At 40.6% G+C, this 26,320-nt stretch overlaps 2 protein-coding genes across 13 annotated transcripts in view; one reads left to right on the plus strand and one right to left on the minus strand.

The window, feature by feature from the left end:
• aven (apoptosis, caspase activation inhibitor) overlaps window positions 1-14,659 on the plus strand; it is a 45,706-nt gene extending 31,047 nt beyond the window's left edge. For 2 of the 3 annotated variants that reach the window (XM_067481089.1, XM_067481091.1), the window contains exon 7: window positions 4,228-5,963. The gene's annotated coding sequence lies outside the window, so the exon portion shown is untranslated. Of the gene's footprint in view, window positions 1-4,227; window positions 5,964-14,520 lie in introns of those variants that run through there. The other variant, XM_067481090.1, reaches the window with a different exon arrangement.
• Window positions 1-26,320, minus strand: part of ryr3 (ryanodine receptor 3) — a 93,497-nt gene that overhangs the window by 2,052 nt on the left and 65,125 nt on the right. For 2 of the 10 annotated variants that reach the window (XM_067481079.1, XM_067481078.1), the window contains 53 exons: window positions 26,120-26,210; window positions 25,721-25,861; window positions 24,950-25,113; window positions 24,679-24,757; window positions 24,365-24,454; window positions 23,600-23,743; window positions 22,955-23,017; window positions 22,743-22,818; window positions 22,507-22,630; window positions 22,152-22,267; window positions 21,975-22,042; window positions 21,767-21,888; window positions 21,570-21,619; window positions 21,424-21,484; window positions 21,097-21,335; window positions 20,613-20,694; window positions 19,929-20,059; window positions 19,643-19,761; window positions 18,827-19,025; window positions 18,201-18,295; window positions 17,833-17,978; window positions 17,410-17,497; window positions 17,212-17,304; window positions 15,085-15,252; window positions 14,743-14,802; window positions 14,512-14,646; window positions 14,194-14,306; window positions 12,715-13,099; window positions 11,857-11,969; window positions 11,020-11,071; window positions 10,865-10,921; window positions 10,686-10,785; window positions 10,226-10,305; window positions 9,614-9,690; window positions 9,457-9,530; window positions 8,305-8,319; window positions 7,403-7,483; window positions 7,225-7,313; window positions 7,008-7,136; window positions 6,796-6,900; window positions 5,777-5,858; window positions 4,352-5,637; window positions 4,203-4,255; window positions 3,963-4,125; window positions 3,801-3,887; window positions 3,064-3,264; window positions 2,841-2,971; window positions 2,569-2,611; window positions 2,319-2,446; window positions 1,997-2,057; window positions 1,749-1,895; window positions 851-985; window positions 23-179 (listed from right to left, as the gene is read on the minus strand). In XM_067481079.1, the coding sequence (XP_067337180.1) occupies window positions 23-179; window positions 851-985; window positions 1,749-1,895; window positions 1,997-2,057; window positions 2,319-2,446; window positions 2,569-2,611; window positions 2,841-2,971; window positions 3,064-3,264; window positions 3,801-3,887; window positions 3,963-4,125; window positions 4,203-4,255; window positions 4,352-5,637; window positions 5,777-5,858; window positions 6,796-6,900; window positions 7,008-7,136; window positions 7,225-7,313; window positions 7,403-7,483; window positions 8,305-8,319; window positions 9,457-9,530; window positions 9,614-9,690; window positions 10,226-10,305; window positions 10,686-10,785; window positions 10,865-10,921; window positions 11,020-11,071; window positions 11,857-11,969; window positions 12,715-13,099; window positions 14,194-14,306; window positions 14,512-14,646; window positions 14,743-14,802; window positions 15,085-15,252; window positions 17,212-17,304; window positions 17,410-17,497; window positions 17,833-17,978; window positions 18,201-18,295; window positions 18,827-19,025; window positions 19,643-19,761; window positions 19,929-20,059; window positions 20,613-20,694; window positions 21,097-21,335; window positions 21,424-21,484; window positions 21,570-21,619; window positions 21,767-21,888; window positions 21,975-22,042; window positions 22,152-22,267; window positions 22,507-22,630; window positions 22,743-22,818; window positions 22,955-23,017; window positions 23,600-23,743; window positions 24,365-24,454; window positions 24,679-24,757; window positions 24,950-25,113; window positions 25,721-25,861; window positions 26,120-26,210 (7,088 nt within the window). Of the gene's footprint in view, window positions 1-22; window positions 180-850; window positions 986-1,748; window positions 1,896-1,996; window positions 2,058-2,318; window positions 2,447-2,568; window positions 2,612-2,840; window positions 2,972-3,063; window positions 3,265-3,800; window positions 3,888-3,962; window positions 4,126-4,202; window positions 4,256-4,351; window positions 5,638-5,776; window positions 5,859-6,795; window positions 6,901-7,007; window positions 7,137-7,224; window positions 7,314-7,402; window positions 7,484-8,304; window positions 8,320-9,456; window positions 9,531-9,613; window positions 9,691-10,225; window positions 10,306-10,685; window positions 10,786-10,864; window positions 10,922-11,019; window positions 11,072-11,856; window positions 11,970-12,714; window positions 13,100-13,837; window positions 13,938-14,193; window positions 14,307-14,511; window positions 14,647-14,742; window positions 14,803-15,084; window positions 15,253-17,211; window positions 17,305-17,409; window positions 17,498-17,832; window positions 17,979-18,200; window positions 18,296-18,826; window positions 19,026-19,642; window positions 19,762-19,928; window positions 20,060-20,612; window positions 20,695-21,096; window positions 21,336-21,423; window positions 21,485-21,569; window positions 21,620-21,766; window positions 21,889-21,974; window positions 22,043-22,151; window positions 22,268-22,506; window positions 22,631-22,742; window positions 22,819-22,954; window positions 23,018-23,599; window positions 23,744-24,364; window positions 24,455-24,678; window positions 24,758-24,949; window positions 25,114-25,720; window positions 25,862-26,119; window positions 26,211-26,320 lie in introns of all 10 variants that reach the window. The other 8 variants (XM_067481085.1, XM_067481081.1, XM_067481086.1 and 5 more) reach the window with 5 other exon arrangements.

The following is a 26,320-nucleotide window of genomic DNA, read 5'->3' on the forward strand; positions in this document are numbered from 1 at the left end:
GACAAGGACTAGATGTTTGTACCCTGAATGATGGCCAGCAGGATGACAATGACAAAGAAGAAGAAGGTGATGTCAAACAGGATGCGGTAGAGCTCATAGGGGTCTCCAGCTGGATCCTGCAACTCATCTCCAATACCACCTCCAGCTCTCACACCCACGTACATGTGGAACAAATAGCACTGTGGAGAACAAAAAGGGAAAATTACAGAGTTTTATGTTTTTTAAAAAAGGCATAACTGAAACCATAAGAGGACTGTGTCTGTGGTAACCATGGATGAAAAAAAAAAATGTTAAGTTAAGTCCCATTATTTAAATGACAAAATATGCACAATAAATATTTTTTTGTTGATGAAGAAAAAAAATCATCAGATTACTTTTTTTTTACCATTTCAAAATAAAGAGGTTCTAACTTTAGCACACGGTTGCCCATAATTCAGTGTTGTGATTCAAGCTACAGCCAGAAATTTGTCATCCAGTGGCTGGAAAAAGACGTCGAAGCAAAAGAAGTGTCTTTAAGACGAAAAATGACTTCCTAAGAATGTGTAAGTTGTTCCTGTGAGGGGTGAAGTAGACAATTTGAAAAGGATTAATTTCAAGGACTGTAGCCAAAACATTATTTTCACCAAAGCACTGAGCACATACTGGCTTTAACTGTTCACTAATGGAAAATAGTTTCAACTCATTCCATGTAGTCACCGCCTCTTCATACCCGGATCAAGGCCAGTTGGCGAAACGAAACGAGTCAGCCATTCAGACTGGACGCCTCAGGAACCTTTTCCAGCACCAACCACTTGTCCTCTTTTGCTTCTACAAAAGTTAACGAATACGCGTAGGAGGTGGTCGGACGTACCGTCATCATGTCATCGCACTTCATGTCGGGCTCGTCTTCGTCCTCGCTTTTATTGTAGAACTTCCTGAAGAAATTGAAGGCCACCACAGTGTAGAGATACACAACCACAGCCAGCAGACCCACAGTCAGCACAAGCTGGAAGGAGAGAAAATGTATTATAATAGTTGGAACTTCTCTCATGCACGATGCCCTGAAATGTTCTCCCTCGTTAAATACGCACACAACCCGTTGCATTTACTTTCAGAAACATAAGTTAAAAAGTGCTTCGGTCGGTTTGATTTGATGTGACCACACAGCCCAGTCTGACGATATGAAGTGCTCGCTAAAAGGGGCCTTCCATCCTTTTTCAGATGTGTTCATTTGAAATGATTTGACTTTAGATTTTATAACTGTGCACATTCATTCATTAGCACTGCCGCCTCACAGCTTCAAGGCCTCATCCTAACCGTTGCATCCCTGATGATTGATGCCCTATACACTACTTCTGTACTTTGTGCCCCATTTAACCACTTTTAAATGACAATTTATTACATTATGTGAGCTGTTACTTAGTTAATAACTTTTAATCCTGTATTTCATCCATTCATGCATTTAGTTTGTCTTAAACAGAAGCTTCCTCTCATCCTTCTTATTCTTTCCCAGAAGCTAATTTCTTGATTTGATTATGTTGCTCTTGAGTAAGAATCCTGGTGGTAGTTGTTCAGTCTCTTATCTAGCTTAGGCATAATACTCATTATTTACAGAAAGTAAATATCTAAATGTGGGACAAAGACCAGAATCAAAGGTTATTTTGAGTGTAGCCCAATATTTCCACACAATTCAAAAAAGTGTTTAGTGCACGATGATCGTTCTTGATTTCTTCTGTGCTCTGGCGCCCTCTGCTGGGGAAACTACTTGCCTGCTTGCCATTGTGAGTGACAGAGGACAGGATGGTACGAAGGGTCTTAAAGCCCATGGCAATGTCCAGCAGGTGGGCAGCAAAGAAGAAGTTGTTGAAGTGTCCAAAGATGGACATGGTGGTGTACCAGATGAGATACAGGAAGGACTGCAGGGAAGGGAAATAGAATGGTTGTTTGAATGGAAATTGTAACCGCGTTGTTCATTCATTCATATTGATGTTGGCGCTTGAGTGGTAAATAAACTCACGTTGTCAGTCAAAACCACACCCAGTTTCCAGATGTGATACTTGGTATCAATGGAGCTCAACCTGTTCACGAAAAAACATGTTCAATCACACTGTTGTGCCGCTGTAGCTGAGGGGGATCGTCATTAAATCCCCTTTGCTTAGGTTTCATTCATAAATAAAAATGTATTTAACAGCCCACATTCAGGTTGGACAAAATCAAATCAATGACTCAACAAGGAATTAGGTCAATACTGACTAATTAACAGCCTGTAACCGTGACACTCTACTTTAATACCCTCCCTGAGTAAGAAAGATAGAACAAGGGTTGAGTTTACAACTTGCCAGGAAAGCAGGGAGGCTTCTTTTTCCACGGTCTCCACTGTGGGGTCAAAGTCGAGAGCGCTTTTATCCAGGCCCAAGAGCTCAGCGATACGTTCAGCTCCGTACAGATCACCGTACTTGTTGATCACCTGGGGACGCAGCAGGAGCACAACAGAAATTCTGTAGCCAGCATCCTAACAACCCTTTGAGTGTATTAAGTTCAGCGTTTCAGTAATTAAACAAATAGAACTCTCTGCTTCTACACACTCACCTTGCGCTTGATAAACTTGTCCCAGTAGTTGCTTGGAAAGGACCTGAAATGGTTTCATAAAAAGAATTTTATGTACTTATACTTAGGTCAGATGTCATATGATCCCAACTCTTGACAGCTGTTCTATTATCCTTTATCACCACACGTTGGCATTTTTACACTTCAATTCTGTTTGTCTTGCGTAAATCCTAATAATAATAATAAATCAGCCAAACACCATCCAGACCCGAGACCCACGTTAAGTGTACGTTTAAACACTGTTGATGACTCACGGGGTGTTGATAACAAGTCGATCCCATTGGCCTTTGATGTCATCGTCAGACGGCTGCTCAGTGATGTAAAGACCGTCAAATTCAAGCTTCCTTGCGATTTCTTTCTCCCTCTTGAAAACCACCAAAGGAACCTACAAGCAAAACAATCAGCCGCATTTTATTTACAAAATAGCGTCGCCTGCGAGGAAATTGCTTTCAGAAAGCTCCAGACAAACGTACGCACCTTCAAACAGTAGTAGCCGACCAAACAGAGGAGCGAAATCACCGTATGAAATATAGCCAAGAAGCGCAGCGTTGGTAACATGTAGCCGGTGCCCTCCTGAAGCACAAACTCATCCATGTCGAAGAGTGTGTTCTCATCATCCTCCTCCTCCTCCTCACCACCACCCCAGCTGCTCTCTTCCTCTGCTTCTTCGCCAGTAACCTAAAGAGCAAAATATACAGTATATAACAGTAACCTGTGTGATCTGTAGGTTGGAATTCTCGATGTTTCCCTCCACGCTGTATAAATCTTACATTTACTTAGCATCAAGGTTTGCAGACAGGAATTTTAAACTGTCAATCGCTTCTGCTGCAATAAGTCAATGAACAGAAAACAGCTATTTCATGTGTTTTCTGTTCAGACTGCGTAAACATGGCACTTACTTCACCATAACTTGTGTGACATTTAAAGGATTGTCAGTAAGGTGACACTGAAGGTCTGGTTAGATTATTTGTATTGTTGGACTTGATAGAAAAATGCCAGACTGTGTTTGGAAGAACGTAACATTTGAGGAGCATGAGAAGCCGCTTTTTCAGATAAAGGTTATGTAAAAATACAAGGAGGCAGCTAAACATTTTTTTGTCCACTTTGGTGTGACATTGAAAAAGGCCCAATCCTATACTGAAGGAAATCTTAATGATGTTTGCAGCCAATGGCACCTTCAGGATAGACGAGGATTTTTTTTTGGAGCTCGTTACCTTATAGAAGAGCAGAATGAAGTTGATGGCGAAACACACGAACAGAGCCAGGAAGCGCAGGTTGTAGAAGTTACGAGCCAGGTAGTTCTGAGGGGAAAAGAAGCGTGTTAAGCCCCAGACCAAATCATACTGAAGCCACTAACATCCAGTGTACGGGCTCACCAGCGTCTTAGTCAGGTAGATGTCCAGAACAACAAAGACATTGGACATCAAGGCAGGTGCTGTCTCTTTGGGTTTACTTGTTCTGGCCTTGGGTTTCTCCTCAGTCACTGGTTCCTTAGCCTCCTCCTCTTTCGGCTTATCCTCCTTCTCCTGGTTCTCTGTGCTGTAATAATCACAGTTTTTAATTTGAAGGTGTTTTCATGTTGTATGATCATTATTTTTACTCCAAATCGCACTCACTCTGCTTTCTCCGTTTCACTTTCAGGGCTTTCAGCAGGCTTGGTGGCAGCTTTCTGCAACGACAGTGTTATAAACCAATTAACTTAGAGACTGAATGGGAGAAGACGTCTACAGATGAAATGACTGATTTTTTTTTTTGGACTACATACCTTTTTGTGATCAATACTTGAGGTCTCCGCACACAGCTCAGAAACATCACCCAGGCCTGGCTCCACATGTTTACCTCCTTCCCTTTTGGGCACCGTCAGCATCTCCAACATCATGTCCACCTCTGCTATGTCGCCAGCTGGTGTCATGGATATGTCTAAGCTTGCTGATGACTCTATGGCTTCCACTTTGTCTCCTTCTATCACATCTCCATGAATCCCAAACTGTGTGGGGTCAGGCATGTTTCCAAGGATGTCCGTCACCTTCATGTTCTTGGCACCCTCCACCAGGCCGCCACCAAACATGGAGGACCAGATGACATGGAAGAAACCAAAGATAAGACTGTAGATTCCCTTAAAAAAGCCAGTGAAGAGCATCCAGAAAAAGGAGAAGAAGCCTGTTATAATCTCCTTGATGCTCAGTTTCTTGACTTTCCTGAACTGTTTGCGTAGGTTTTTCACAGTAAACATTTGGCGGACGTGTGTGATTTGATTGTTGACCGAGCGACAGGCTGTGGTGAAGGCTGAGGCCGACTCCAAGGCATCTTCTTCCTCTCCAGCCAGCTCCTCCAGGATGCTGTGCCCTTCCTCCTCTTCCTCCTCCTCAGCTTGTTCCACTGCATCCGGCTCAGAGATCTGTGAGGCCAGCTGCATCTCAAAGATGGTGTCCTCGCAAAAATTGACAAACATTTCCATCTTCTCACTCTCTCCGCCCTCATTGACCACATCAAAGATAAACTGACGCTTGGACTCTTTGACCTGCGGCTTCTCCCACTGTTCACGGCTCGACTCGCTGATCTCAAAATACACTCTCTCGATGCGCTTTGCACCGCCCATGATTTCAATCCGACCTAGGTAAGGCTCAAAGTAGCTGAGCACACTCTCTGCCACATCTAAGAATGTGGCAAGTCGAGAGTCGTGTGGCATGTGTTCAGACAGGTTGGTCAGCAACACTGCCAAGTTAAAGCCGATGTCTTTGGCCGGCTCATGGAACCGCTCCACAAACTCCTTGTAATTAAACATGTCGTTCTCATCAGCCTCTGCACACGAGAGCAGGAAATCTATCTCCGATTGGGTGTACTGCTTCTGGCTCTCCATAGACTTCTGGAACTCTTTCTTGGAAATAATGCCTTTACACTCTGGGTCATACTCCCTGAAGTTTTCAGAGGCCGTCAAATCCTTCATCTTCAGGAACATATCAAAGAACTTGAGGATCATCTCGACATTGTTCGAGGACTCCACCAGGGTGTCAACCATCTGTTTTCCAATTGTCCCATTTACCACATTGCCTGAAGAGAGAACAGCATCCATCCAACTTTTGTTTATAACAATGGACCTATTTTACAGATGTCTCAGAAAATTCTACATGTTGCATATTAGCCTTTCTGCTCTAAAGTCTTTAACACGGAATGGTCTTCAGGTTCTTACCCTCTAGCAGAGACAGCAGCATGACAACCATGTCTTTCTGTAAATCCATCAGCTCCTTTAACAGTTCGATCTGACTGGCATCCTAAAAGAAGATAAGAGACTTTGCTCAAAGCTTTACCCTGAAGTCATTTCCATTCCAATGTATTGTAAATGTCTTGCCTACAAATAAAGCATCGTGAGTGAAGGAGCTACTGTAGTGCAGTTTATTAAGGCCAAACTCATTTTCTAAATGAAATGTGTAGCAATAACCGATTCTAAAACCATCTCTATTTAGGTTCACTTTACAGGAAGTGCCCATCAGTCTGCAGCCTAGGTAAACGTATTCGTGTTTTGTGGACATTAGTTGATCAAAGTCAAAACGCAGTTTAACGACAGACCAGCGAGACGCGCTGCTTCATTGGCGACAGGCTTCAATCCAAAACACTTGGTTAAAGTATCGGTGATGTTTTGGATGGAAAACCTGCGGAGATGACAAGCACGTATGTTTGACAGACTGCTGTGCAAGGTTTTGTTGATTCGGTGCGTTGTTAAACAGTCTCTAAACCACAGGTTGTAGGACGTATCACTCAGTGGAGCAATGTTTCTGGAGGTCTAACGGAGGTCTATTGCAAAGACAAATAAGGTAACTCAGGCTGCAGACAACAAAAGTGAAAAGAGGCAATTCTTCAATTGTTTTAAATATTGGTCATTTTCTAAATGACCAAAGCCATACTTTACATATGTTATTTATATAAATGTCGGTTTCTCACAAACCTTGATTCTGAGTGATACTGGATTTGTACAAATAATACCAAAGAAAAACAATCTGATAAGGATATGGGCCAGACCAATGTGTGTGTTAGTGATTAATACAGCTGTACCTCGAAGTATCTATGTCAAGAAATAAATATATACGGGTTAGTGATAAATAACATTTCAGACACAATTGTATGATAATAGTTGCAGCCATTGATTATTACCTCTCTTTTTTTTCGTTTTTGTAATAACATGCACAAATCTGCAGGTTTCAGTACAGGTACCTGTGATAGCTTCATCTGCATGTTGGCAAACACGTGCAAGAATCCCACCACTGCATCCCACAGTCTGCTATGAGCCAGACTCTGCTGGTTCCCAATACACGGGCCCTGAAATAGGGGCGATTGGCAAAGAGAGAAAAACATAATATTACATGAAAGTGGTTCATCTTTACATTGAAGATTCAACCGTGTTGCCTGCAAAATCTCATGCTCACCTGAATATACTCAGTCAGTGAGTTGAATATCTGTTTAGCTACAGATAAGGCTTTGGAAAAGTTTTGTTTTCCAGTTTCATCAATAACATCTTTGCCAGAATAGTACCAATAGAAGTCACTGATGGATTCCTAAAGAGGGGGGAGGGGGTTGCATTAGGAAAACATAACTGAGATGAATAACAGTGTGTTTGAGGTTATAGCTCTGCGTTCTGCACACCTGAAGACGGAGAAGATAGTCCACAGTGCTAATGATGATGTTGACTGTGGTTGTGTTTCCAGTTTGGGTTCTCAGGAAGTTCTGGAAATCTGACAGAAAAAAAAAAAAAAAAAATCTTTTTTAAACACACAGACGAAACAATTTCATCACATTAAAATACACATGAATATAACCTCACCTCCATTGTGACCCTCGCACAGAAGTTGCAAAAACCGGAAAAGATCTTTGGTAAACTCATCATTCTGTAGCACCTTGGAGCCTTAAAAAGAAACGGCAGCGGTGGTGAACACAGGTAGCACTGAGTAAATTAAGTCTACATTTACTATACACACACACACACACACTAGGAGGTCCTATAATTTGTGAAACTCCCATAAAAAGCAATTGACATAAGAAGGCAAGCAGGAAAGGTTTCAATTTCAAAATGTTGAAATCCAGGTGCTTTAGATTGCAGATTTAAAACTGAATCCAAAGTGCTTTTGGTAAAAATAGCTTTTACAGTAAACAGTGAAACACTAGGACATTTCCATAAGCTGGAGGAAGCCTGGTAACTTTCACATGCAGGCCAGAATTGGGCCTGATGAACAGAATCACTTCAGGAAAAAAAGGGGCAGACAGATGGAGTTATCTAATTTACTTAGAAGCAAAGAAACAACCAGGTATTCTAGTCACCAGAACTACGCAAACTAAGCAAAATAGTTGTAAGGGAGCAAGTAAAGCCATGTGAAAGTTAGACATTTGTATAGGAAATAGGCCCCAACTCCAAAGCAAGACAAAGCATTGCTTAGGAAGAGTCCACAAGCCTTCTAACTCTTGGGCGGTGGCACTGAGCCTTAACATGATGGACTGAAGCATTAGTAAATGTAAACATTAATGGGAACAAAGGTCACACAAAAGACAGGCAACGGGTTGTGAACATTCACTTTGTGTGTTTGCATGCACAGTGTTTCCCTGCAGACATCTGGGCACGAGGGAGGGACTGGGTACCAAATAAAGCAGGAAATATAGACCACAGATACGAAGAACACATTCAGGGTGGAAGCATAGCCAGAATCAGGATGATCTAAATTTGCTATTTACCCCGCTCATTGTGGTCTGCCATCGATGGGTTTAAAAAATGACAAGGAGACAGACAGTACACGAAGACATAAGCAAAAAGAGAGGACATTGAGTTACAATACAAAGAAATATGAATACATCTAGTACGAGTGGATAAAAAGTCATGCAGTTAAAAAAAGAAAACCGTTTCAAGGCGGGAAAATCAGGGGCCTGAGTCGTGTCTAACGAGATGAGTATCAAATCAGACTTCAGTCGTGGTGAAAGGTTTACAACGGTAACAGACACAAGTAGTAACAGTGAATTGTTAAACACAGAACTTGGTGAAAATGTTTAGTGGGGGGCTGAACGAAGAAAAGATAGACATAGGTTGATGTATAAAGCATCAGGTGAGGATGCCTGTGTAAACTAGAGACACAGAAAGTCTGGACCGTGATGACAGGGCACATACCTAAACACACCCAACGTCCACAGGTGGACCGAAAGCTTACTACCGTGGGAATATTGTAATACAAACCCCACGTTTAAAAAAGTTTGTAAAAAGTTGTGTAAAATGTAAATAAAATCAATATACAACAGTTTATGGATTTCATCATCTACCGTTCATAAAACCATACGACATTCAGAAAGTACAGAAAACCACAAACATGATGTTTGGACCCTCAGGCAGCACCAACGTTTTACCATGCGGTCTGATCTAGAACTGATGCTGACTTATCTGAGCCTGTGCTTATTAAGATGGAGGGAGATCAAGTATAAATCGATTTCTCTACATTGATACTGAACAACATCTTTTTCGAGAGCTACAAACTTTTTGCAAGTTTTACGACATGTTGCGGTAGTAAAGGAGTCCAGGTTGAATTATAAACCGAACATCTCATGACCAGAGCAGTGTACCTACACCTGAAGGACAAAGGACACTCTGAGGAGGACAATGTACACATGTTGGTCAGAGAAGACTGATGGTATGAGAGAGGAGTACGTGTGACTGTTTTCACAAAACAAATGGTTTGATGCTATACAGATCATTGCACTTATTTACATTGTAGATAGTGTCTGTACATTGGACACTTTCCTGCTCTGTTGTCTACGAAAGAGGACATTTAAGACTCCGCACAAGGAAGGTGAAGGAAAACTGGCAGAATAACACATCTAATGTGACGTTTCTTCACTTACTTGAACCTTCCTCTGTCACCATGCCAAGTCCTTCCGCTTTGTTCTGCCTCTCAAATGCATTCAAGTCCAGGACACTGAGGAAATAACACACAAAAAAGTCAGGCACCAGACTTTGATGTATGGGAAGACGTATAGAGTTATAGTCAGATTACAATACCTGCAAGACTGCATGAGGCCTGACAGGCTCTTGAAAAAGCCTACGTCTCTTTTTTCTTTCAGGTAATCAAGCATTTTCTGCGACAGGTGAGAAAAGAAGTATTAAGCATCTTCATGTCAAAACCTCATGCTGCTGTGTGGAATGGGGCTAGTTTGGCTATTATTTAAATACATTTGGAATAAATTATTGTACAAGGCACAAGTTCCAACTAATCACAACAGATGAATTCGCTGGGCAGAGGTTAGCTCTGTTTCTCCTGCAGTGAAATGCAGTGAAATGCAGCTGTGTGTCCAAAAACAGTCTTCTAGTAAGTTGCACCAGGCATCTCTGTATTGACCTGTTTGCTGATGAGGACTTAGTCTCCTTGGCTCAATTGCAAGAAAGGTGCCATCAACTCTCATTTTTACAAATTCTGAACTTTACCAGGTCTCTTCTTTATTGAACCATAATCTGCTGGATGCCATCCAGTTTAAACTCTTAAGGATGCCTTAAGACAAAGTAATAATAATTTACCAAAGTCTGTGAAGTATTCACCTGGGGATGAGTCCGGATGATAACAGGGCAAACATAGTACATGTAGCTCAATATTATGTTTTTTTGGTGTAATCTGACCTGCTGAACGCGAACGTTTCCTCCATTTAGGATAGAGATGCCCAGTTTGAGCGTGTAGGTCACCATGGGGCCCAAGCAACCTGGGTACACAGGGAAAATGTACGATTAAAATCAGAGTGCTTCTATTGGAAGAAGCTCATGAAGCTCATGGCAGCTGGATCTAAAAGAGTTTAGGCCTGTAGCTGTTAACAGCAGGTTCCTCCAACATTCCGCAAACACACTTTGAAAATGAGCTGTTTTGGTAGCTGCTGGAGTCACTTAGACTTCCATGTACGTGGATTACAAGGCTGACTAATATTTAATTAATGGACTGACTTTAAGTGCTTGTTAACAAGCAGAAAGGGTCAATTACCAGCAGTGAATTTAATATTTCTCTGTTCACTGAGGTAAAATTGCTTTGAATAAGAGTGTAAATTAGCAGTGGATCTAACTGAGGCAGAAACAATCTGGCCACCATTACCTTTACTCGCGCTGATCATTTGCAGAGCCATCTCCGCCGCCCCTCGACCGTGCAGCCTCGCCTGCTGATACAGGATTTTCTGCTTTTCCATTTCCTTTTCCTGAAAACAAACAGACAGACACCCAATTGGTAAAATTGACGTTTAACAGCCTCCCAACCACGGGCTTCTATAAGAGTACCTCAAATGTCTTTTCTTTCCCTTCCTCCTCTTCTTCCTCCTCATCCTCTGCACAGCTCTGAAAACACAAAGATTAACAGCCCAAACCTCATAATTAAAGTGATCTCAGTCTTTGTGGAATCATATGGAATTAAACCGAACTTAAATGTCCACTACCTTTGCCATCATGTCTGCATATGCAATGTACAAAGGATCTTCTTCCAAGTAACTGAAAAGGAGTAAAAGCAGATTAGATTGCATGAATGTGGTTGATTGTTGTGGGAGTAGTGAAGCTTGATAAATATTAACTGAACAATTTTATACCAAGTCCCCCCCCCCCCTTCTTTCCAAACCGAGACAGTATATCACCCCCATATACGTTATATAGTGCATTAAACTAGAGCTGCAAAATAATAATTCCTTTACTAAAGAATATCTATCGTTTTAGCGTTTTATAGATTAATATGAAGTCTCTCCACAATATAATTAAAGCAAGAGCTTGTTCCCTTCAAGTGAAACAGAATGTGGTGCATCTACATTTCCACAGTAAACAGATCAGTTTACTGTCACTGATCCCTGTCCTCCTCTGTCTGCTGCTGAGGGCGACTCTGCTGACCGCTACTGTACAGGGTCCTGATTGGTTTGGGAGTGCGACTGTCTCAGTGTCCACCAGTACCACATTACGTTGAACAGTAAGTGCATTAAGTGCAGCACATCCAGCTCTTTCTAACTTCCACATTTAGGTGGATGTAAGCTAATGTGACGAGTAAACACGTGGTGGATGGGGAACTGTGGGTACAGCGGAAATTAAGGCATTTCTACACGCTGCTGCTCCACAAGTTTGTTTTTTTATTCAGTAATCTCTGTGGCGTCTTGAAGGAATCGATTAAGTCAAGTCGACACGCCGCCCGAGCCCTACATTAGAATAATCTTACAGAGGAAATGCTGATATTAGCAAGACAAATGATTACATTTAAATACATTTCCCCAAAGTTCCAAACACCAGCTTCTCACCTTCTTTCTGTCAGGGCATTGTGGCTGAAGTGAAGAATGAGTTGGTGGAGTGGGTCGGGCTGGATCTCAGCCACCTCCTCTTCCTCCTCCTCAACAATCTTCATGGGGGTTTTCTGCAGAAGTCCACAGGTGCCAACAGTTAGCACTGCTCAAGTCTGATCGGATCAATATTAATCTTTTTTCCCCCAAAAAACCTCAGTGGCAACTGTGCCCATTCACACATATGTCAAAACACTAAAATGAGTGATTAATATTCAACTAGCACCATCATGCAGCTGAATTTCTGTCATGTCCAGGTGGTCTGCGGAGAGGACAGGACGAGTTAAGCGTGGATGATGAACAGTGTTGGAACCAGTTCTCAAACACATGCATGTTACAGCAAACAGATGCAAGCAGTAAGCCATTTAATGATATGACGATATGATGAAAACGAATGACGCCTGACCGTGAAGAAGCCCGACAAATAGGGCCCTTCACAACTAAACAAATCTCCAAAGGTCCAAGCTAATCTGATTTGAAAAAACAACAACAAAAAAACACTGTATCTTCCCAACAAGAACAGCAAGACCGATAATTGCACTGATGTATCTAAAGCTATACTTTGATATATACTCATTAACTTTTACTTTGTGGATGAATCATACAAAGATCTAATATGAAGTGTGATCTTCACATGACTGCTCGAACATGCCACTGATGTCACCCACAGAACGTAATGTAACGTCACCTTCACATTTACACTACAGAGTACAGCAAAAAGAAAAAAACAAAAAAAGGAGACAATTGATGGGTTGGATCCAGATCTGACAACCAAACAGCTACTGTAGTGACAGCCTCCTAGTGAAAGGCCCTTCTTACCACTGCTGTCAGAAGGGAATAGCCTGCTTTTCTAGAGCTGTGAGTGCTGGAGCTGGCCCTGTGTCTCCTGAGTTGTTCATGGAGCCTTTGACCCCTGACGGATCTCTGTCTGAAGGATTTTGCACGCCTAAAGCGGGGGCCCCTGGGTGCTTTGGGCGAGGTCCGCACTGGGGCGCGCTCCCAAGGCTCGACAGGCATGGAGCTAAAGAAGCATTCGGCAGACAGGACTGGCAGAGGGGTGCCAACACAGGGCACGAGGGGCAAGGACAAGGCAAGCCCAGTACTTACTGCCAGATCCTGAACTAGCTTCTCCTCAAAGGAGTACTCCTCTGCCTCTATCCAAAGTCTCTGATAGGCCGGGATGAAGAGGTTGATAGCACGATGCCTGGGGAGGGGGGGAGGAATGGAGGGAGTGGGGAGGGAGGTACAGTGGCATTAGGGTGGATTCTGGTGAGTTTTTGGAGGAGACAGGAAAGAGATGTGGGGGGAGGAAGCGGTTACAGGAAGTGCATTTCAAGCAAGGTGGTGATTGGTCAATGTGGGACCCACTGGCTCTTCTGACTGGTCAAGTTTGGTCTCTAAAATGACTGCAGTTACTTCTACGGGCTCGTGAAATTTATTAGAGGAGCATGCACAATTTAGAGGAGTATGATTTTACTTCTTACATTTTCCATTACACAGATCCACATTTGTGTCAAACTGCACAACCTTTGGTGTCAAGTCTCAGTTAAAAAAAAATTAAGGTTTAAATCATCATATTCAAGAAAGCTAAATGACATGAAAGACCTTTTATCTTCCACTAACTAAGCATAAAAATAAAAACCAGCTTGTCAACTTATTAAAGTCAAGACTGTTTGTTAAAGATATCTTTCTGTCATCTTCGTTTTCTTCCCTCCTTCCCTCCTTCCTTCAGGGTTCACCTGAAATGAAACAGAAGCGTGCAGCTTGCAGTGCATTTCCACTTTCCAAATAACTGTTTGGTCAATTCTCGGGCACATTCTAGCTGACCAATCAGAATCAACAGTGCAGAAACAATTGGTTGCTAGGCAGAGATTGTTCCACAGCCTGGAGGATGAAGGAGGGGTTGAACAGATGAAACATTCGCCCCATAATTTCACTTTACCGTCAGCAGGGAGAACAGGCGGTCAAAGCTGGAGGCTTTGAACGCCCTTTCCAGCCAAACCTCCCGATAGCCATTCAGGAAGTAATTATTATTTTTGTATCTGAGGGAGGATGAGGAAGTGTTATGCAAGAAAACAACACAGAGGAGAGATTGTCATTAGGGAGGGAATGAGAGGTTTAAATGGGCACACAATCAAGAAAAACTGGCCCCGTCCCCACGACTACTTGGTGATGGTTATGTACGGTTAGACAGACATAACAATGTCTTAATTTGGTTGTTTAAGTAGTCAAGTCAATGTTTAATTATTGACATTGTATATCAGATTCAGGAGTGTGACAGCTGTTAAAGACACTTACCTGGGTAGGTTGTAGAGTGGAGCCATACGGAAACAAGCCACCACAGCACGCTTACGCTGTTTAGACAGCAGTTTCTGCCACACACACTTCTTATTCCTGAGGGGCTGCTCCACCTGAGGAGCAGGGACATGACAATGGCAAAGATTTATGCTGGAAACACTACTGAAATGAAATAAAGGATGCTATGTAGAATAACTCAGCGACATATGTTGTAGATTGTGATGATCTAAGTGCTGTTTTAAAAACTATTGAACTGATTCAATGTAATTTTTATGTTCTGTGGTGTATCGTTGAGCATAAGTTAACGTTGGTTTCTACCTGCTCTAGGTGGAAGACTGCTGCAGAGATACTCTGCACTCTGACCACTATGTGTTCTGGGTCTGCCGGTTCCTCGCTCTTCACCACGACGTCCTTGTACAAATTCAGCTGCCACTGCACTGCTGCGTCATCAGACTAAACCATAAAAACAATGCCATAAACAGCAGCCTTATACAAATACAATTTATTATTACTGATCACTAAAATCAGAACCCTCATTTTAAATCTCACCTTGTCTTGAAGATGGAGATTGCGACGCAAATGCTCCTTCACCTCATCATCTGTGTCTTTCTATAAAGGGAAAGTGTAGTTTTAACATTAAAAATCGCAACGTACTGTTCACAATTGTTTTACATTAAAAAATAAAGAGGCATCATATTGGACAATGAACTTGTGAGTTGATTTTGAGTTTATAGGGCTGTTATTTGCATCAGGACACAAATAGAAACAGAGGTCTCTGTAATGGGAGACAAACAGAGAGATTAAACAGCCAGTGAAGCACATGTAGCTACAAAGAAAAGTGAGAATAAAAGTACAAAAAGGTCTCGTCCAGGCCATATTTTGTCAGCTCACCAGACTGTAGCGTATCTTGGCCAGAGAGATGAGCTCCTGGTCTCCTGGGGTACACATGTTAAGGCCAATGGGCAGCATCTTTTTCAGTGCAGCAACGATCAGAGAGGTCTGGATAGAGTAATACTCGCCTCGACGGCGCTTGTGTTTCCTGTCCTGGTCCCCACCTGACTACAGAGACAAAATAAAATGTTCTCTATTACCTCTGTGGTTTAGAAAGCAGAATAAATAATATTACTCCCTTCCTGCAATTCAGTTTTAGAGATTTAAGATGCAAGTCATCTATGATATTTTTTACATTTTATTAGATTTTATTATCTGTGGCCCTCAAATGCGGCCGTATTATTACTTTATGCCATTTAGATTTTACTATAAATTGCCATATACATTACATTATTTTATTGTGTTGCCTCAATAACTAATGGAAGTAACATTAAGTTAACAGTAAGCTACAGCATGTAACTTGTTTTATTCATTTAGAGGAAATATCTTATTGTGCAGAGGTACTTTTGACTCATCCTATGAAGTCAGAAGTGCAAAAATATTGATTTCTAAAAGTGTTTGAATCAGCCTCACCTTTCTGACCAATCAGGAAACGTCAACAATTTCTGCTTGATTAATAGGTTCTATTGATTTTACTAGTCAGCATGTTGATATTCCAATTATTCAATAGAAACATTTCCAATGAAAGCCATCCATCCAAACCCTGTAAAGAGAATGGATGGATGGCTTATGAACATAAAATAACATATGCAAAGGATAAGACGATGCTGTGACTGATCAGAAATAGGGTTTCACCTTCTTAAACACTAATTGAGATGAATCACATACTAGAGACATAAATCAGTTAACATGCAGACTCCTGCAGGAACAAGGGCTGAGGAGGTTTTTCAGTGAGAGCAGCCGCCATAAATAAATTATCCAGCTCTGCCAAATGAAACGAATAAAATCTCACAGTGACAGCTATTTAAGCAGTTGAACGATCAAACGATCAACATCCAGACAAATGATCTGACTGATATGACAAACGCCACATGAAATTTAAGAGCCTCATACAAATGATTTGTAAAATGTGTCACGTTGACATATTCAGTGTATCACAGCCCTCGTCAGTGCTGCTAATAAAAACAAAGGAAAAGTGCTTTTCCTTGAACTTTTTTGCAAAGCCTGTGAAGTAAAGTACAGAAGATTTGTAAGTCTTGGGGATTGTATCATTTTGGATTGTGCTTTTCCAAAGTGCAGACAGAGTGAAGAAGACAGCAGAAGAGCAGTGAGACCCTGGAGAGGTTGTACCCTGCTCCATGTCATGTATTCACTTCAACAAGGCGGATGTCATCCAAAATGAAGAAGTGCATAAAGAAACAGTTATTCCAGGAAGGCCTTGGCTCTACCTTGCTGAGTAAAGGTTTTCTACAAATACATCTCAAACGTAAAAGGGCTCCAATGATGATTTATTTACTGTCTGAACACCCAAACTGTTACATCAGCACTAACAGGTTCAGGATTTCTTGGTCAGCTAAGAACATCACTGGTTTACAGAGCTCAGTTTCTGACTCAACTGAAGTTCACATGCACATAACATTTGTACCTTTAATTTCCCAAGTGAAACAGAGGGAATACATGTCAAAGTGCCAGTTTTAATGATCAATTACATGATTTGTTTAATATTTTAAAAGATAAGCAACCCACCACTCCATCAAAATGTTGACTCTCCAGCCAATTGTGGCGCTTAAACCATACACTTTTAGTTCCTAATAAAATCATTAATATTTAAGAAGAAATCCCAAATAAGAAGGATTATTTAAAAAGGCTTAGTGGTTTCCATAAATAGCTAGATAGTGTAGTTTTTGGCACATAATACAAAAACAAGAGTAGAAAGAGACTTTTTTCAAATGAAAACACATTTGGTGCCATAGTGAGTATTTATCTGTAGCAGGATGTATGTGGGACTGACTAAAAATACACCGCTAAAGGTTAAATAATCCAACAATGATGCATTTGGCTGCAAAGACTAAACCTGGTAAAAGGATTCATTCTGATTTTAACTTTATTTTGAAGAAAAACACAAAAGCTCTTTAATTTTGTATTGGCCAAATACAAATCATACTGTATGCAACCCTGTGACTTTACCTTCGACATTTTCGTCCTTCCTTCACCGGTTAAGAAACCCAAATTGTTGATCTCATTATGAACCACAAAGTTTTGTTCTTCACGCTTAAAGTTCTACATTTAGAGGGCAAAAAAAAAAGATGGGGTTAAATATTTTATCTTCAATTGATGACTGATAGAAACTATGTAATAATCTTTAGATAAAATGGGGAAACTTACGTGTGACTTGCACCAAAGGATAAAGATATCAGCTACCATCCTAAAGAGCTCAGTGGAGTCTGCATCAGGCTCCTTCAGCCACCTAGACCTGGAGTGAAGACAGACAAAAACCAGGGACAACTGAACTACAACACAACATGTTCTTATAAATCTGTGAAGGATACAGCAAAAATAAAACAAAACAAGAAAATTTGTTCGTAACTATTTAATATTCACTTATCATAAATGAGCATGCACAGATTAACACCAGCCTGTATCTGATACTTTTCAAGTCTTACAGTATAAAACATTGAGATTCAGATTGAGCAGTATGCTTAAACGTTAAAAGCATGAATACACTGATTGGACTGAATGACCCCAGGGTCTCATTCTACCTAAGTGGTGTACTGAATGAATGAATGATGTACGATGAATGCACTGTACCTGTTGTTGTCCACATAACGGATGAGCATGGGGTAGAAAGCATAGAGATCCCTGCAGAGCACAGCAAACTCATCCAGAATGAGCAGCTCCGCCTCCTGGTTGTCACCTTTACTGTCGGCCTTCAGCAGCTCCTCTTCAGCCACAACCTACATTTACAACACATCAACAACTTATTTATGGCTTTAAATTTATTACATATCTACATATTCAGACTCAGAGTAGTTGACAGCTCTGACTGTTGACAGCTCTATATATTGTATGTGCTCATGATGGAGTCACCAAACAATGTACTTTAACCACAGGTATCACTGAGCCGTGGATACAATGTTTTGCCATAATATCATGTGCCATATTTTTCAAGCTCTCACCTTTACTGTCTTTTTCTTCAGTTTGTCCAGTGTGGGCAGGAAGTGACTTCTCAGAAGATCTGCTCCAGCTTTGCAGATGATTGGTTGCGAGAAGACTGTAACGAGAAAATTATAAATATAGCCTGGGATGAGACTGATGCTTTCAATAATAAATCAGATGTCTGGAAGGATTTGTACAACGAGTCTGGAGAACACATTTCTGAGTCCCATAAAATTAATGGCTTTAGTGTCAACTGTCAACCTAGGCACTAACTAAGCACTTCTGTTTAGAAATAAGCTATTTCCTTTTTACCCCCTTATTTCTCACAATGCAGCATTAGCCCAAGAACTGTTAAATATGACAGAATCAATTTTCCCTATTTCTAATTTTCCTGTATATAAAGTACAATATCCAAATGCAATGTCAAGCTGCCTCAGGCTATGTGCCCTCAGACGTTTTTACATGAATATAAAAATAGACAAACTCACATCCTAATGCCTTATAAAACAATCAATTTCCAAATTTGGATCCATTTTCAATTACTTATTAAAGTATGACTTGTCAGGAATACAAACCCAGTGCAAACCCTTTCAGTTTATTAATATAAATATATTATTTATTTGTGTTTCTAACAGATGTCAATTACCTGCAATCCTCTTCATCCAGGGGGCATCATCAATGCCCAGGTTGTTGTTGAGGATCTTGAGGATGTTCCCCAGTATGATGCTGAGGTGTTCAGAGGTGACCATGGTGCAGCACTGGGCATCAGGAGGCGAGTTCTCCGGACCTTTCTCCCACCAGTAGGACAGATAGTTACACAGCATAGGAAGAATCACCTCTATGACCTGCAAGATACGAGGTTAAATGTCTGGATGACTCAAGGTAAGATGAAAGAAGAGTCCAACAGGAACAAGTCACTGTGTTATGTTAGAGATCAGAAGTTTTTCGACCAAAAATATTTGACGTAAGGTTTCACACATTTACACACAGACTGATAAAGCCTCATAGCAGCCTTTCACTAACTACTGTTTTTTTTTTTTGAAAACAAGGGTCACATTACAAATTAGGTCAAATTTCACAGACTAAATTTCACGGGCATAATTTAAAGCGTTCGCTGCATGTTTAAACATGCATGTATGAAGCTGTTTATAACAATGTTTAACTAAATAATATTACTTCAAAATGTTTTGCATCATGTAGAATAGGTTGTAATGTATTTAAATTAAATCCAGTTACCAGTAAGTAAACCCTTCATTTAAGGGGTTGTTGTGATGATTTACTATCATACTTGCATCAAGCTCTCTAATGTGCCAGGGGCATATTTAAAAAAGCAGAGGATGTGATATTTTGAAACTTAGTTCCTCGTGTGGGTCAAAAGTTAAAACATCAGCAACAATGGCATATACATTACTGACACTTTATTGGAACAAACACCCACATACATTCAAATATCCCCTCATACCTGTGGCATGTCACTGTAGCGAGCACCAGACTCCGACGCATCGTTGACATCTTTTAAAAGCCTGTCGAGACAAGGCATCTCCGGACACATTTCCTCAACTGTGTCAGGCATACTGAGGACTAGAAAGGGGAGAACATTTTAATAATAATTTTTATAATTAGAATTTTTATAAAGCACACACAGAACAAGTCTTCACAAAAATAGATTCTATAAATACACATGCATCTCAGAATGTGCTACAAATTAATTGGGAAATGAAAAAGGGGATGAGCATGTGGAGACTCACTAGCTCTCTCCCTGGCGGTTTTTGTGTTGAAGACAGAAAGCGGGTTATGGGCATTTAGGTGGGGCTCCAGAAAGGCCACAGGCATGGCTCCCACCAGGGTTGCCAGGCTCTCCCCCAGTGCTGGCAGATGTCTGAATGCACATATTAAAATAGGTATAGAAAGCAAAAAAGGAGGCACCATTAAAAAAAAGAGAACCTTTTGGGCTAAGGACCATCTTGAACACTCAATCAATTCCTTTGCCACTGGAGACTATACACAGAGCTTCATGTGGCATCAGGATTACAACGCTTGTTATTTTAACTGGGCTGAAGGTGAGAAACACTTTTCCATAACAGACTTTTGTTCTTGCTGTAAAACAACCAGTCAAGAAATAACTGCACAAACAGAATGTCTTAAAAAATAATAATTTTCGTGCATAGGCAAGCCCCAAACCTCCATCTCAATTTGTAAGATCTACTGTTTCACATAAAATGTGAAATATAAATGAGATTGAGTTATGCATCATCAAAAAAGTCTGCTGCTATTTCACAGTACCTTCATACCAATTCTCACAGATCCTATAGAAATCACAGTCTTACTGTACCAGGGATACAGAAACTTAATGGCCAAATATCCAAATATGGCACATGGGGAAAGTTAGAGGCCACTTTAAAATCTGTTGAGCTTTAAGAACTGGCTCCTACCTCTCCACAAAGACATTTTTTCCTGTTCCCAAGGAGTAGAAACATGTCAGGATTCGATAGCAGGACAGCTGCACGTCATCCACTGATCAAAAAATAAATAAAATAAATAAATTATACAAAATTCTATCTCTCTCTCTCGAATCAGAAAAATCAGTGGTGCAGTACATGTCATCAGGAACAGGCTGTTTGGCACTTTCCTAATTCTTATATATGATATGTTTTAATTAGGAGCTGCACTGCCAAAATACATGTTCTCATGAGGTCAGATAATCTGTAAAGATGACGTCTTTTAAATTCCACTTGGGAATTATCTATTATGTAAATTCAACACTCCAACCCCAGTATTATCGTACTTTACTGGGTTTCATTTAATCTCTAGCATAACAACAACAGCAAAAACAAACAAACAAACAAAAAAAATAGTTAAGGGGGGGGGGGGGGGGGGGGGGAGTATATGGGGGGTTATATGGCCAAACAAACTCACATAACAGCTCCATTCCAAAATCATGTGTCCTAATGTGTTCAAATAGGGCAGTGAGGATGGGCAGCAGCACCACCATCACATAGTTGATGCTCTGGGTCACGCTCTTCATCTGGGCACGAGACTGCAAGAACTTCCCCAGCTTCAGCATCTCCAGCAGCTTCTCCAGGTCCTCAGCTGCGTTTTCAAAGAAAGCCCTGAGACCAGCTTTCACCAGCTCCGAACCAGACTTCATCACCGTTCTGAGAGATTAAACAAGGGTTAGTATCCATTGAAGGACGGTGATATGTAAAGGCAATAATTATTTGAGTAGTATTGACTTCTCCCTACCTGGTGTCAAGTGAGTGAGTGAGGATGTGCAGACAGCTCACCATCATTGCTGAGTCACTTCCTGCGAGACAGACATTTACTGTTGTCATATGGAGAGATTTCAAGCCAAGAGGCACACAAATGCACAGAGCCAATTCCAACCTTACCAAAGAGAGAAATCCTGTGTCTAACAAGAGTTGCCAGCTTATAGAACAGGCTGGAAAAGATAGAATGTAAGAGAAGAGTAGAAAAAAGAAGATCTGTTAGTAAGAGCAGGTAAGAAACGAAAGAAAACTGTTCTCAGTGAAGGAAAGCAGCAACAACACCCTGTGACCAGCAAAACGCACTGCTTCTGAAACACTACCTTGTAACCATCTCTTTCTCTTTGTTTGATGCACAGCCACAGCTGCTCAGGTTCTTAATCGGCGTGGACAGAAAGTAGAGACAGTGGTTCTTAAAGGTTTGATCAATTAGAGGAAGCAAAATCTGGGGAAACAAATGTAGTGCATGAGAGAAAAAACCTCAAAGTAAAATCATCGATATTTCAGTGATGTGTTACCGGAGTTCCAGACCTTGGCAAAGAACTTTATTTCCTGATCGTGAGGTGATTTGTCTTTCTTCCCACTGGTGGCCATAGCCTCTGGATTAACAGCCAATTTATGCCGCAAGGTGAGTGTCATGGCAAAGTTTTAAAGAGTGAAATGAGCTTTTAGTGGACAGTGTGTCTGCATTTAAAATCACACACTCACCAAGGTGAGCAATGAACTCCTGGGCAGAGTCCACGTGTTTTAGCAGCCTCTTGAGAAACTTGTAAGCAAAACGTTTCTCCATGGAGGATGAGTCCTGCTCCAAGTCTTTCAAACCCCTGTGAGGCAAAAGGACCTCAAGTGACTACTGAAATGAGCATCTAGTAGTAGTGAATCTAGTAAAGTGAAATAAGCTGCAATATAATTTAAATCCCTGCCAATTAAGGGAGATACTGTGAATCCAATGACATAATAATTACATAAGTTTCACTTAAGTTTACAGTTTGGTTCTGTTGTAGCTATATATAACTTTTTTCTATTTTCTACAGCACAAAGACAAAAAGGGGTAAAAGGAGACCTTGTTATAGCATAGCCACTGATCTGCAGAAACTTGAACAGGTCCTGGGCTTTCTCTCTGTCTCTGTGCTTCTCTTTAGCAGTCAGGGTGTCATAGGGAACCAGCAACGGGTGGGTCCCTCCTCCTGGTAGGTCAAACAAAAATCGCCATTAAACGCATTTTACCAAGTAAGTGGTGAGAATTACAGGACCTCAAAAAGGATGAAGCGACATGGCATGTTTTAAAGTACATCAAACCTTTGCTCAGAAGTTCCATTTTTTTCTTCTTGGCCCAGATGTTGTGGTAATTTTCTGCAACCACCTCCACCATGCCCTACAAAAAAAAGGAAACATTTTTAATCTTATTTGGGTTGTGCAAGCTGCTTTTGCACCTGCAAGATACTGACTTTTTCTCCATGATTAGAGCATATTAGTGCATATGTAAACCAGAAACAACAATGAAAACCAACCTGTAACTCTCTGGACAAGGTCACATTGTGCAGGTCCATAGGGGCAGGACTAAAACCATTTACCTACAAAGTCACAGACAGGCAATTAGGCAAGGAGCAGAAATGAAGCTCAATAATGTAACTCCGATTTTAGTTGAATAGTCATAAAATCATAACAGATTTGAACTTTGGCAACATGGGCACAAAACAGCCGTAAATGAGCAGGCTTTAAAATCTTTTGCTAAAGATAACCCTATATGTATTATTCCAGAGGTGAATTAGTACTTTGTGGTCACACAAGACTATTTGTGAAGGTAATATCGACCATTTTTCTGCGGATTGTCAGATTTCTATATTCAATACACATTTGAGTTTTTGGTCTCATCAAACCTGCAGCACCTATTTCTCGGCCTCTTAAGTGATTATTTAAAGAATTTATGTGATTTCCTTTTAAAAAAAAAAGAAGAAATAAATTCAGCCCTAAAATTCAGTGCAAAAACACCACAGTTAAAGCCCAGGATAGTTAACATAGGGGACAAAGATTGATGTATCGATAAGATAGCAATTAATTTTTAAGTTAACAGAAGTTTATATTACAAAGTAAACATTTGTGTCAATATTATGCAAAGTGGTACAAATATTAAAACAAGTGGATCATGATGATACCTGAGATTCGGAAATCTTTCGCTGTTTTTCATTCTCTCTTTGTTGGAACATGGCTTCTCCCTCCTTGGTCCTCTCAATGTTCCAGCCCATAGCCAACATGCTCTTCAATGACTCCCTCACAGGCCAGCGGTAAGTTTCTCTCTCCTAAATAATATACACAGAAAATTACTTAACATGCACAACTGTGTCCCACACCTGTTCTAATAGAATTACACTGATCAGCTACATTACACAGTACAACATTAACACCACCTGGTGGTTTAATGCTGGCCACGGTTGACAGGTGTTGGAGCATCACAGCTTGCTGCGTAGCTCCAGACCGGTCAGAGTGCCCATGTTGATCCCTGTCCATCATTAAAACCACCAGGTGGTATTCATGTGGTTAATCAATGTTTGTGAAAGACATTTATTTCCTGGGTATTTTGGGATTGAAATGTTGATTAATGGCCATGTGGATTGTACAAAGAGTAAACTTTACAGCATTTGTGTTGAAATAGTGAAGAGGTTCTTCCATGCTTGGTTTGACAATTTACAAATCCTTACCTTGCCTACTTTACATTTATGCAAACCATGGACAACATGGTGAAGTGTGACATTTAGAATTTGACCAGTTTTCCTGCCTTGCTAGACAAGCTTTCGAGTTGGAAAAACATTTAAAACTTGTATCTTCAAACCATGCTTACTGCTGATACATGTTGCATGTTTTTATAAATCATTAGCTGTAGGTGTCTACAAGCAGCTCTGTGTTTAGAAGTGTGCATATACCTTTTCACTCAGGCTTTTGTAAGGCTTCAGCAGTGAATGGGTTTTAACCTGCTCATCCATACTGTCTCCGTGTTTCCAGCCTGCTGACAACTGCAACAACACCTTTTATAGTTGAGTAAAAAGTAATCTACTGGGAGAACCTGTGGAGCCAGGCCTGCTGCCGTACCAGGCAACATTAACCATAATTACTATGAATAAAACATACTATTTCATAGCATTTTTATATTGAACCATCCACCTGAATCTACTTTACTTTATATAAGAAATGCTACAAATTCAATGTCAATATGAATGAACACCGAGGTCACACTAACCTTCTCTGATGACCACTTATCATGGGAATGCTCTGCATATCTGTTGGCAATGTACTCAAGTTTTTCAGGAAGGGAGATACTGGAAAATAAAGATGTTTAAAAATTTAGCATTATTACTAAGTATGTTATACTTGTATAGTGAGTTGGAAAAAGCTTTTTTTTCTTTTAAAAAGATACAGACTAGAAACTCTAGGCTTTACACACAAAACAAAAACTAGCAAATCAGTCTATCAGATTTAGATGTTAGGAAGTGCATAGTCAGACCACTCACTTGGCAGTGTTAATGGGTTTGGGATCAAAGTTGCCCTGTGGATCCACAGATGCCTGCTTCTCCAATGTTGCTCCAAGACTAGCGTCCACAAAGTCTGGAGACAGGGCTCCAGCGATGGCACATAGGCACGAATTGGCCATTTTGAAAAGATCAGCATCGTACTTCTACAAAAGAGATACATGTAGCAGAAGGAACGGTTACCAAACCATATTTCTTCAGTTTTATCTACATTTTTTAGGACATTCATTCTCAAATTATTAGATGGATATACTAAGCATAGCAAAACCAGGAGAGTGAAAAATTAACAGAAAACTGGAAAAAAAAGCTGCACCAAGCGATGGCCTGTCACAGACTGTTAAATGATTCATCTGTTTTGGCTACACCTGTTTCACAAGCACTTCATTGCACTTTCACTTCACTAACTCTGAATAACAAAAACCTCTCCCAGGAGAGCTACACTCGAATGTTTAAAAGTCAATTTCAGAAAATAGATCCCCCCCCCAAAAAAAACAGAAGAGAGATGAAAAGCTTTAGGGAGCTAAACACCACCAGACTACTTATCACAATATGCAACAGAGAGGGATATAAGAAAACATATTGTCTTGACTCCTGACATTTTGAATATATTTTCAGAGCTGGAAAGTGAGCCAGAAGGAGAGGAAAAGATATAGATATTTTAGAAAGAAATACCAGATATCCTACATTATAAAACCCTTTTTGGTCTTAGTGCATCGTAATATTGTTCATGTAGTATAATACATGGTTCTGTACCTTCTGAGAAAGGGAGTCAAAGATTCCCCAGAAGAGTTTCTTTGTGAGGAGGAGTTCCTCCTCAGAAGCTGTGCCAAAGCTGCTCATACCAGAAGGTAGACAGTAGTACTTCCAGTTCTGCTCATAGTGATGGACCAGAAGCTAGAAATTATGGATAAAAGATATTATAGGAATTCAGGTTAAGTCTCTTTAAGATTATTGGTTTACAATTACACCACTAAAATGTTGAGATAGAAAATAAATAAGGTTTACAGTTTCATGGCTTAACACCACTATAGTATATATTATATCTACATAAGGAAGTAGGGCTGGTTATGGATAATCATATTTTTATGGCGGATGAGTGTTCAATACACATTACATGAGGAAGAATGCGATAATGATAAAAAAACGACTCACCCGGAGAGGTATCTTGCAGTATTCGGTTAACATGGGAACATCGAACACCAGCCGCCTAAGCAGCTGCTGCATCATGGAGGGACGCAGATGCCTGTGAAACAGCAGAGTTATAATGTTTAGACATAAAAATACAGAGAGCAACAAAGGAGACTCGTAAATAATATGTTACATAATACAAACCAAGCATTAATTCAAATAACT

This window comes from Channa argus, chromosome 17 (assembly GCF_033026475.1).
Source record: "Channa argus isolate prfri chromosome 17, Channa argus male v1.0, whole genome shotgun sequence".
Classification (NCBI taxonomy): domain Eukaryota; kingdom Metazoa; phylum Chordata; class Actinopteri; order Anabantiformes; family Channidae; genus Channa; species Channa argus.